We start from the raw sequence: 11,828 nt of genomic DNA, 5'->3' as shown, positions 1-11,828 counted from the left end.
AAATATATTTGCATGTATTCTTGCCTGCAAGCCTGTGAGAAAGCATATACTGTAGTCCTATTGCTGAGATCAACGTGTATGCACAATAGATGTATTTTAAAATAAGAAAAAAATTTGGCCTTGAAGGAAAAGCTCATTCTCTTTACCAGTGCAGTTGTGTAACAATCTGAGTGGCGAGGGCAGGTGGGCTTTTTATAATAACTTCGATGATGAATCCAGCAATCTGTAATGAGGAGGAGTCAAACACAGTACCTGGAACAGCTCCTGCCGTCGTGGCCATTGGAGGATCAGCACCTTGACAGCAGTTGTAACATTTCATATTTTGTAATGTTAAAGAGCTGCAACAATTTAACATTTAGGCTGCTCAATAAAATTTACTCCATAATCTGTGTCCAGTACTCTAAAGTGGTCTGTTTAATTTTGTTATGCATTTGAAATGATAAGTATCTTCCTATGAAAGATGTTAAAATTTGTATACTTTTTGCTGCAGGATGGGCCCCACTCAGGGTTAGCTGCTTTACTCAGTTTTGTCATAAGTATAGAAAGGTGTGCACGCTTGTGTGTGTTTTTGTTAACTTCTGGGATCCTCTCCAGTATAAAAACCGTCTTTGTTGGAACCAACAGGAGCCAAAGGCCAGTCCTAATGCAGCAAAACGTAATTTCTGACGTCCTGGTCGAGGTTAGGGTTAGGCATGAACTGGTTGTGTTTAAGTTCAGGTTAGGGTTTGGATTAGGGTGTCCACAACAAATGGAAGTCAAAGCAATGTCCTAACAAGAATAGCTGTGCAAACCTCTGTGTGTGTGCGCGTGTGTCCTTTGTATAATGGCCTGCTGAAAGCTCCTGCTGATGCATTATTTTTTGTGGCTTTGTCATACTCCACATTAGCCCAGTGGTTTTGGAATAGCTATGTGGTAATACTGATGGATAAATTTATATTTAAGGGTAGCTGAGACATGCGAGCCACTCAGGGCACCTCGCCATGCTGCACCCCGTTGGGAAGCTTTGTGGGCAGGATCAAGGTTAGACCAGCGGGCACAAGGATGCCACGGCAGGCCACAGGGCCAACGTCATGTGTCAGCTGCTCTGTGGCACCCAACTGAGGTGCCGCTATGAAAATCTGCTGTGGCTGGGGTGCAGATGGACAAAAAGATGGAAAAAAAAAAAAAAAAAAAAAACTAGCTGCATGTGCTGAGATGCTTTATCCAACAGTTCAAAACCCTTATCTAGCTAATCTGCTCATTTTTCAACATCTCCTCCTAATAGTATACATAATTATGATAGGCGAAATCAATAATGGATAGTAGCTTTTAACTGGATTTACATCAGTGTTTGATATTTTGTTCATTTGTCATATTTAGGTGACATGTCAAATCTGTCAAATGATAAAGAGGAAGGCTTAGACATCCACCGGGTCGTATCATCTACAAAGTGGTTTCAAGTGATAACACATACACCAAAGTAAACATCCCATCACCTTATGGCTTGCTTGGCTGGGTCACGACCATGGGCTCCGACCCCTATGAGGCCCAGATGGATTATAGCCGACAACTGACAAAACAAATAGGTTTTAAACAACAGGTGAGGACAGACTCAAACTCTTGCACATCACGCACCAAGAACAGCAGCCTGCCTTCACCCTACCCGTGCATCCGCATCCTCATCTCAGAGCTTCAACACAACTTTAATTATTGAGATTTACGACCACATAAGGAGACCTATAGTGCAACACATTGAGCTGTCAGCTACCTATTTATGAATGTAATGACAATAGAAAGTGCATGACTAGCAGTTCTCTGATACCTAGGCCTGCCACTGTCGGTGTGTGTGTGTATGTGTGTGTGTGTGTGTGTGTGTGTGTGTGTGGAGATAAAGGATTGGGTTGCATCAGAAATAGCAGTCCCACCTGCTTAGGATCATTGAAAAAAAACAAAAAAAAACAATGACAGAACATTTGTTAGCTCCTCACCCCCACTTCTCCCACCACTGTCCCTCCTTTTTACTGCCTATCAGCTGTTTAATGTCTCCTTACATCCTGTATCTCTATTCTGGAGCAGAGTCCAACATGAGATTAAGGTGTCTGACACCCACACGATGATGTAGCTGGAATGTTAGATATTAATCTCTCAATATATAAAGCAAAAACTCAAACCAAACCTAATTTATATAGCAGATAGGGCTGTCATGATATAAATTTTCCACAATCCGATTATCATGGCAAAAAATATCATGATAATGATATTATCACGATATTATTAAAAAAAAAATGCAACAAAATATATCTTAAACTTAATTTATTCAATTAATTTATTTGATTTACTCATGCAAACATACTATTTACTTCTGTGTTTGCAAACGTTGCGAACCTTCGCCGTGTTCGCTGAATTTGAATGCACCCCATATGAGTTTCGCGTCTGCTACAAGAAAAAAGGGGCTGGCAACACTTTTGTTTACTGAGCGAGGGAGGAGGGGGGAAAGTTGTGCGAGGCGAGGGAAGGAGATTAAATGAACTGGAGAACACAAAAGAGAAAAAACTGAACCAACTGTTATTGGATGATTTGCACGATATCACTATTTTAATGTTTTAAATACCGCGATTACTGTCAAACCGGTATATCACGACACCCCTAATGGCAGATTTCAGCCAAATATAATGCAATGGGCTTCACAGTGAAACAAAATAGAATAACAAGGAGAAGAAGGGAAAAAAGGCAATAAAACACAGCAATAATCGCTAGACCAATAAAATGCACTGTATTTCAGCATAGGAATGACTTTGTAAAACATCATGTGCATCAAGTATTTGGTGCACAATTTAGTTTTGATGTTGTCAGTAGCTGTAGTGTTAGAAGTCAAGCTGTTAGGTTCTTTGTGATGTGACAGGGGAGCATGAATCTTATGAGCTTTGTAAGAGCCTGCAAAAGAAGTGAAACAAATGAAAACATGCTGCTTTTTAGATTTCGTTTACTAGCCAGAGTGACAGACTGAAACAGAAAAAAACATGAGGAAGCACTTAAAGTTTTAACAAGCTGCTCCAGTGGCAGACAGACATTCCGGTCATCTGATTCATTTTACTCCGGTTTCTAATCTCCAAGAAGCCAGACAGTTCACCACAAACACAGACCCTTCAGTGTTAAAAGACTGATGCTTGGTTTACCAAACACATCGAAGTACTTTTTGGCAGTTTATTCCGGTGTAAACCAGCGGTAGGAAGAGAAAATTGGTACTTAGTGTTGTGAGTGGAAGAGAAAATTGATGCTTAGTGTTAAGTACTGTGCAAGAAGTATCAGAGTCTTGGCTGATATAAGCACTCAAACTCTTATTCATGTCCTCAGTCCCTGATATTTTTCACTGGGGACACTGAAAATACACAAGGACAAACCTGGGAGATGTGTACTGATAGGTTGAGGAAGTCAGAGAGAATAATAGCCCCAAAGATCAGATGAATAATTTGATCTACTGTGTCTTTGCTGCATTCCTAAATAGGTGGCAACCAAGAGTATCTCAAGAACAGTGCCGTATGATCAAATGTGGGATGGCAAAGTCCTTTGTGTGTCTATCATCATGCATCTTTTAAACTGTTTTTTATAGATTTCACATAGAAAGTGTACACAATGTAGAGACATCTTTCACTGTGAAACCTGGACCTGATGTGGCATTTTTCAAGCTCGCTGCAGAGAAAACAGAGCAAAAAAAAAAAAAAAAAAGTAACAATACACACTAAATAGGGATTCTTGTCATTCCATAACATGCGACAAGAGTCGTTATTAAACAGTTGATTTAATTCATTTGACCATTTAATACAATCTCCAGTGGATTTGGCAGATCAAAAATGTTTTATATGGGGTGGAACAGGGGCAGAGGGGTGGCATCAGGTTGTGTCAGGGTGGCTTGGGGGGATTATTGCATAAGTCAGGCAGCCTTAAGGTAAATTACCATAATTTACTTAGACTGGAGGTGACAATAAACACGACAGACTCCACAGAGAACCTCTACAGAAAGCACAGTGAGAACCAAGACCAAGAGTTGCTGCTATACGGGTCACAAAGAATGCTGTTAACTTGTATAATTTACATTATGTTACAGAAATAATCTATGTGCTTTGAAAAAACAGTTCTTCTTGACATCAGAGTTCTTACAAATCAATCATTTTTGGTTAATGATCCTGTCATGACCTGGCTTGTGACTCATGGCTGTTAAACTAAAAAAGGTACAAATTTATGACTGAACGCTCAAAACACAAGAAAGGCATGAGGCGTGTAAATCAGTGTGTCAGCAGATGGATGAATGGTTAAGTGGTGAATGAAGGGTGTTGTGCGGTGCAAAACAACACAACACTGAAACCAACCAAACAAGAACATGGTGCCAGGAAGACAGAGGGGGAGAGAACAGTCAGGGACAGCCAGGTCTTAAATACTCCTGGGAGCCCGGCCAGGTGCTCCCAGTTGCACTAATATACTCCTCCTACCAGCTACCTGCAAGGACACACAGACAGACAAGGGGAGAACACACACACACACACACACACACTGAATTTTCTGCCTTACCTTGCCAATAAAAGGCACACAAATGTGACACTGCATGTTATATATATCATGTATGATCATCAGATTAACATAGAACTGATACAACACATGGAACAGGGAATAAACATAAACTGACACATCGTTATCACTATCAGAATAAGAATGGCTTCACTGGCATGACAAGATTACTTGCCATAGCACTTATAGTATCATTAAGAAATGATGTGACGTACACAGAGTTAATACAAAGAACAATAATTATGTTTGTATATATAAATATACAATCTGATATACATGTGGAAGGTATTTAGGGCAGTGTAAGAGGAAGGGTAACTCATCTACAATTTTATTTTGCATACACTATGCACAGATATATACATTTTTTTCTCTTCCCATGAATTTTTATGATATTCCTTTGCCTTTAAATAGCCACGTCATGGTCTCCAATATGATATTTTGCCAGGTATTTTCTTTAAGTAGTTCTATCGCCCAGTGCTATTTTCTTTGTCTGTTTGGTTGTAAATATTTTTGAGGATTTCTCAAAATTTTCTATGACTGCTTGAGATGTAGCAGCCGCAGCAAGATGATGTAAATAGCACAACAACATACACTGGTGACTTAAACATTCTAATATTGCTTGACTTTCATGACCGTTTTTAATTTCAGGCTGTGGTAAAGGGCAGTTTTCACTGGTGTTGGTTTGTTTTTATTGCTGAAGGAACCATATGCCATGCAGGTTTTCATTCAACCAGAAACACACACCGGCTGATTTCACTGATTAATTCCTCCTCTCTGGTTCAAGGTGAGCAAATCACAGAAATCACCTGCTGTCAGTTTTGGGTGGAATGAAAACTGGGAGGAATGCTGTGTAGTATTTACTGCTTGAAATTCCATGTTTGTGGCATCTTGTTCATCGTTAATATTTTTACTGTCAGCAACAGGATGAGCAGCTTCATTTTCATTGTCCGTGACAAATGTCTCAGAGTATTTCTGGTCCATTTCGGAATCTGCCTCCAGTCTCTCATTATCCACTCTGCAGCTTCAGAGTGAGTCGAGGATACTGGCACACATTCCTGCTCCCAGCCTGGACTTGGCCATTAGCTCCTCCTGGACGTAGTGAGCTGATGGATCCATTTCCATCTCAGGGGTTGCCTTTGATTCCCTCGATCCGTTTGGCAGCTCTTTCTGCCATTCTGCTTTTGTCAAGTCAATCTGAAGATGTTCCATCAGTCAGGCCATATATTATACCCATCTTATCTCAAGCAAATTAAGTCTTTAAAATTATAAGATCCACTTTCTCTTCAACACAGAGACCATGAAGAAAACAGACAGCACTTACTTACAACACTTAGTATTTACTGTTTCCATTCTCCTGTTTCACTCCAACTCCTTGATTCTAACCTTCTCCAAAACAAACTCACCATAAGGCAATCTCTTTGTGGTTTTCAGCCTTTTGAGCCAGTGTAACCATGACAACCTGTATTTTGATCACAATTACTGTGATTGCAACAGATGAAATGCTGTAGGAGTTTAATTCCTATTAGCTAACCTTGATCATATTGTACCACACATTTCTCAATTTCACAATCAATCATGACAGCAATGGCAGAAAGGGGTGGTAATTGTATGTGTGGTATTGATGACTATTCATATTTATAGTCTGTGATTAACCTTTGTACATAATGACAAGTCTTATTGAATACCCAGAAATGTTCAGAAAAAAAAAAAAACAAAAACAAAAAAAAACACAATGGAAAATATTGCCAAATGATATATTAACATTTGCTACTGATCATGTATGCTGACAGTGTTTCTAAATTCATTTTACCACCACTGAGAGCAGTTTAATGGGAAGGGGGCCTGGCCTATTCTTAGACTATGCTTCTGAGCTTTTGCTATGCATGACAGCTTTGCATGTTTATTATGCTGCTCACTTGCATCATCATTCAGAGAATTAATTCAATGCCGCTTCTTGGGCATTTATGTAATTGCACTATAGGTTTAGATTACAAACTCCTTACATTGATTGCTGTGAAAGTAGGTATGATGATATCATTACACTCAGCTTTAATATAAATTATGCTGTTATTTTTTTATTGTTCAAAGGGAGGCCAGAGGGATTATGCCCAACAACAAGAGGCAATATCTGGACAATACCATTAAGGTAATGTCCATGATTTATTATTACACCTCCCCAGTGTTGTCACAATGTCAGAGGAGGTGATATTTCTTGCCAGCTCATTCAGAGGTCTCATGCCAGCGCATTCTTGGGACCAGACACTATATCTGCTGCCCACTCGCTACCCAGCTCACATATAAGCCTCCCATTGTCTTTAGCCTCCGTTGTTTGACGCTCCACTCCTCTGCAGGGCACCCATTCACAGCAGGTAACCAAAAAACACAGGGAGGGGAATGGTTTGTTTAAGAACTCATTTAGGAATTTGTGGTCGGTTTTACTGAATTCTCTTTAAAGTATTTCGCAGGATTCCTTGTTGTATTGAAAAATAAGTTCGACTTGAGCTGGGCTGGTAGATGAAAGCCTGGCTGAAGATGCTCATTGTTACATGAGATTACAAATTCAGTTTTTTTTTAATCTCTTCCCTCAAAGGTTTCAGAATGGCTGTTGGGAAATTAACATTGTTAGAAAAAATAGGCCCACTTACTTTGAGTGTTAATTGTCTTTGGTAATAGCTGTGTTTGTCAGTGCATGAGTATTTGAATATTTTTGAAATACTTCAGCTTAATGAAAGGGCCTTTTTTTTTTTTTTTATCTTTTTATATCTTTTTGGATGACAAATCCACCGCTTTTACTCCAGTTGAATAGACTATGCTTGTTTTGTTAGATGTGGCTCTTGTTGTTGAGGTAATCTGCCAACAGTTCTGCTGAGATGCCATTAGTGACATTGTGCTAAAACCAAAGTGATGCTGAATATAGAGGACAGACTTTGTTCTTGTCATGTCCTTGCTTTTAATCCTCATGTCAAGCGATGAGGAGGGCTGCGCACTATGTAGCACCTCAGTGGGTCATATTACACCGCGGCTCAGTGGTTTGAAGTGTAACCCCGAAACTAAACTAACACACACATCTCTGTTCCTCTCTCTTGTGCTGTTTGACTCTGTGAACACGATTCTTTCCCAGTGAGGTAAGGAAAGTCTTGTTATACTCTCTGTGTGTAGTCGTGCTGCTGTCATGATCCATTTGTGATATAACATTTTTGTCGACATTTGATTGTTGGAATACTATATATTTAGCTCTTTAACAGAATAAATCAACAAGCTAAAAAAAAAAAATCCCTGCTCTATGTCCTCATTTGTCCATACTGGCTATTGCAGGAGAGTGACACATCCAGAGCCATGAATCCCAAGGATAAGGTGAGCCAGCTCTATTCCACAGAGGAGAGACTATCCCTATATGCACATGGCATCAGCACAGCAAAGGCCTGGCATGTTGGGCGGTAGCTGGCACTGCACTGTTATCTTCTATAGGAGTTATCAGCTGAGAGTCTGCGTCTCTGAGTGCTTTCCCCTTGACTTCATCCTAATAATAAAACCTTATCTTCTCACATGGGCCAGAGAAAGTGGCACTGACTTGGACATTCAAAGGTCTTCTCAAATAGTTTTCCAGCCTTTTTAGACATTACAGTTGATGACATATTTCATTGTATGTTAATAGATGGCCTAAATAAATCCTAAATAACCTCAGCAACTTTTTCACTTAAGCTGCATGCAGTGGATCTATCCATTTACCTTGAGCTTTTAATACAAATATCTTTTCCCACAGCCGAAATCAAAGATCTCGGCTTCCCGCAAGCTCTCCCTCAAAGTGAGTAGCTGTGATATTTTCTACATTATACAGTATATTGTGATGCATAGCCTATTGTAGAACTAGTGTATCTTTTTAGATGTTATCAAGAAGGAGAATGTGTCATGGACTTTTCATTGCCATTCATAAAAATTCACAAAAATCATAAGGTGTTTTTTTTTTTTTTTTTTAAATTATTATTATTATTATTATATATTGGGAAAAAAAGCATATTCACAAACCCATGACAGCTCCTGTATTCTTTTGAGGACCTACAGAGCGAGTTCTCTAATGCATTTCATCAGATTGTGTGAGCCAGTCATGATGGATGTCTGTTTGATCCAATCAGATCCTGCTCCTCACTAGAGCTTGTGAGGATCTGGAGCGGGAGAAGCAGGAAAGGGATGAGGAAAAAGTGCGTTACCTGGGAGAGAAGTTGCCCCCCTTGCAACTCTCTGGAATGCCACTGGCTGAGCTCCAGGTAAGTGTCAGGGTGACATCAGCCAGTGAAGAGCATTACATGAGGGAGATGTTCTACTTATTTGTCACCAGATGAATGAGCATTTTGTTAAAACCAGGGTTTATAATATGCATTTCTCCTCAGACTCTATGCAAGCAGCTTCACGCAAAAATTGACATTGTGGATGAGGAGAGATATGACTGTGAATCCAAAGTGAACAAACACAACAAAGACGTAAGTTGCTCTGAACAATATGTTCTCACCATGCACAGTTAATTACCATGATCCTGCATAGCTCAGGCAGTAGAAGCAGTATATTTCGAAATCAAACAACTCTCTTCTTTACCTCGAAGCCAGAGATCAAAAACTCAATATTAGCCATAGTTCATAAGTGTACTACCAGTTCAAAACCATATTCTTGAGGAAAATCAGCCCTGCCTTATCACTTGATCACCACACAAATTAAGAACTTGGCTGTCACAGCCTGTTCGAGAACTTCGGAAAAAGAATGAGAGTAAAGGAAAGTTTTTCCCACATACATTTCTCGATTTGTCTCAGACATGTTCTCAAGCGCATCACTTTCCTTCAGATCCATGAGCTGAAGCTGAAGGTGCAGGATCTCGGAGGCAAGTTCAAAAAGCCTGCCTTGAGGAAGGTGAGAGTGTCAGCAGACGAGATGATGAGAGCTCTCCTGGGCTCCAAACACAAGGGCTCCATGGACCTCAGAGCCAACCTCAAGTCTGTGAAGAAGGAGGACGTCAAACAAGACAAGGTACAACGTCAAGACTCCGAATGCTCCAGTCTGACTGCGCAGCTGATGGCTCCCCTAACATTTGCACAGAGTTTTGAAACTTTAGTCGTCAATTTTCACCACAGAAAAATATACTGACGGCATTAAAGAGTGTGCAGTGTATGGCAGACTGCTCTGTCTCCCAATGCTCAGCGCCCGCCCTCACATTAGATATTATTTAGCACATTCCCTCTTTACTTTTGCTTCTTCATGTTTTTTTTTTTTTTTTTTTTTCCAGGAGAGCAACCATTCTACCAAATCTAGGTTACTAAAAAATCAACCATACTTTTAGTGAAAAGTAAAGTACCATCTGAATGGAGAGAGATTTATCTGATACCTAAATAGGTAGTGAAGCAGGTGATTCTGAAATACTTTTTCAGACAGGTGATTAGAGCATTCTTAATTAATTAATCAATCAAGTCTTTTTTTTTTTTTTTTTTTTTTACAGTTTTGCCTTGGTTGTCACCTGATTCGACTGCTCTCAAACCATTGAATGGACGTTGTAAGTGAAAATCACCCCCACAGCTGTGGGCTAATGCCTCACCTTAACCATAACCATGACCTTTTCCAAACTTAACCATCATGTTTCCTTGGGAAAACTTAACGCAACATCCACTAGCTAAAAATGACCAATCCACCAACCAAACAACCTCCTTCTGAGACTGACTGTGTTGGTCTTTATATTATGTCACAATACGTCTTGCCTCAGGGTCCCATTTGACTGGTTAAGGCAATAAAATTAAATGATAACAGCCCTCTGTCCCACTAAAAGATGCAGTAGGGCCCTACCAACCCAAATCTGTGGGGGTGATTACAACTGGTAACATCCATTCAATGGTGTGATAACAGTCAAATCAGTGTAGTTGTTTACCAAATCATGGTATTTACTGTTTGTATACATTTTCCTGTTTGGTTAATCTCTCACTCCTCAATCCCAGGTACTTACTAGTGAAGTTGGTGACTGGCGTAAGAACGTGGAGGCCATGTCTGGCATGGAGGGCCGCAAGAAGATGTTCGATGCAGCTGGCGGGGCGCAGTGAGAAACTCTGTGAAGAGCAGCGCAAAGGATGAAGCTGAAGAACACAGATGGGGGAGGGAAGGAGAAGGAGGTTATTTGGAAAAAATGATCTTAATGGCCAATCGGCTGGAAACATTTTAACTTGACCACAATGTGTAGGAATAAACGCAGGCATAGACATGTAAGTCATAGGCTTGTAAAAAACCCCAGTGCATCACCAGTGCCTGCATTCGGTTGATGGCCATTTCCAGTGGAATGACTAAAAGCACTTCAAGTGTAAAATGAGCAGAAACTTGTTATTTATTACCAGAGAAGATGTTTTGTTATTACACATGTTTAGAGACTTAGAATGGAAATAAATTAACAGATATTGTGTCAGTCCTTGGTGTGCCCCATCACTATGTGACTTTATCATGTTTCATTTCATTGGCACCCGGTGGTTCATGTGCAGCGCGTATAAGGATGGAAAGCAGCTTACCCGATGATGGATTAAAAAAAACACAAGGGGAAGGGGGGTGTGACAGGTGTTACCTAACTAAATTCAGACTCAAAATGTTTAAATAGATATCGCAGACACATCCATATATGGAGTGAATAAACTCTGATGTGATGTAATTTGAATATAAGTGGCATAAAGCAAAGGGGAATCCACAAATAATGAAAAATAAAATAAGACAGACACACACACAAAAAAAAAAAACAATAAGGGCAAGTCACAAATAATGATAAATCTTATTTATTTATTTTTTTTCCCCCCCAGATAGGACATGATAATCTTTTTATGATGTGTTTTGGGATTTTGAATTTAAAAAAAAAATACGTTTAACTGATTGTAATATAGAGCTTTGATCATCATCATAGATGTCATGTCATTAGATGTCCCATTCATTTTTCAGACTCATAATTAATGAGATATTACGAGTGAAGCTCTGAAAATGAAACAAAACCTGACTCCTGGGTCTTGTCACCATTTGGTTGAAATGTCTTTGGATGAATTATAGGATTCAGGAGCATTTTGATGATAGGACATGGAGGGGGGCGTGACTTTTTAAGCAGATGGCAAATCTTAGTCTCTGGCACTGCCACACACACACACACACACGCACACATGCACACACACACACACACACACCCTGGGCACGGTATTTTTAGCTGTGTTGTTCTCCATAATTCCTAACCTTGGAAAAGCAACACTTGAGCTGGATAGCACATCCTGCTGGCTTTGTTGCCCTGC

The 11,828-nt window shown here is 39.9% G+C and overlaps 1 protein-coding gene across 1 annotated transcript; it reads left to right on the top strand.

Annotated features, from left to right (window-relative positions):
• The first annotated feature begins 6,852 nt into the window (after positions 1-6,852).
• On the top strand, positions 6,853-10,969 carry LOC115355154 (troponin I, slow skeletal muscle-like). The gene is made up of 8 exons (XM_030045839.1): positions 6,853-6,911; positions 7,664-7,667; positions 7,858-7,896; positions 8,306-8,347; positions 8,676-8,807; positions 8,931-9,020; positions 9,376-9,558; positions 10,515-10,969. Exons 3-8 carry the CDS (start codon positions 7,879-7,881, stop codon positions 10,614-10,616), a joined length of 567 nt encoding a protein of 188 aa, XP_029901699.1. The 5' UTR covers positions 6,853-6,911; positions 7,664-7,667; positions 7,858-7,878; the 3' UTR covers positions 10,617-10,969.
• Positions 10,970-11,828: the final 859 nt, after the last annotated feature.

The sequence above is a fragment of the Myripristis murdjan genome, chromosome 23, assembly GCF_902150065.1.
Source record: "Myripristis murdjan chromosome 23, fMyrMur1.1, whole genome shotgun sequence".
In the NCBI taxonomy this organism is placed as follows: domain Eukaryota; kingdom Metazoa; phylum Chordata; class Actinopteri; order Holocentriformes; family Holocentridae; genus Myripristis; species Myripristis murdjan.
This window is presented reverse-complemented; position numbering and strand designations above follow the sequence as displayed.

What these genes read in the sequence shown, in the direction of transcription:
- LOC115355154 (XM_030045839.1), top strand. An exon ending in CCCGCAAGCTCTCCCTCAAA is followed by an intron (nt 8,348 to 8,675) that starts GTGAGTAGCTGT and finishes TGATCCAATCAG; the next exon opens with ATCCTGCTCCTCACTAGAGC. An exon ending in AGGACGTCAAACAAGACAAG is followed by an intron (nt 9,559 to 10,514) that starts GTACAACGTCAA and finishes CCTCAATCCCAG; the next exon opens with GTACTTACTAGTGAAGTTGG.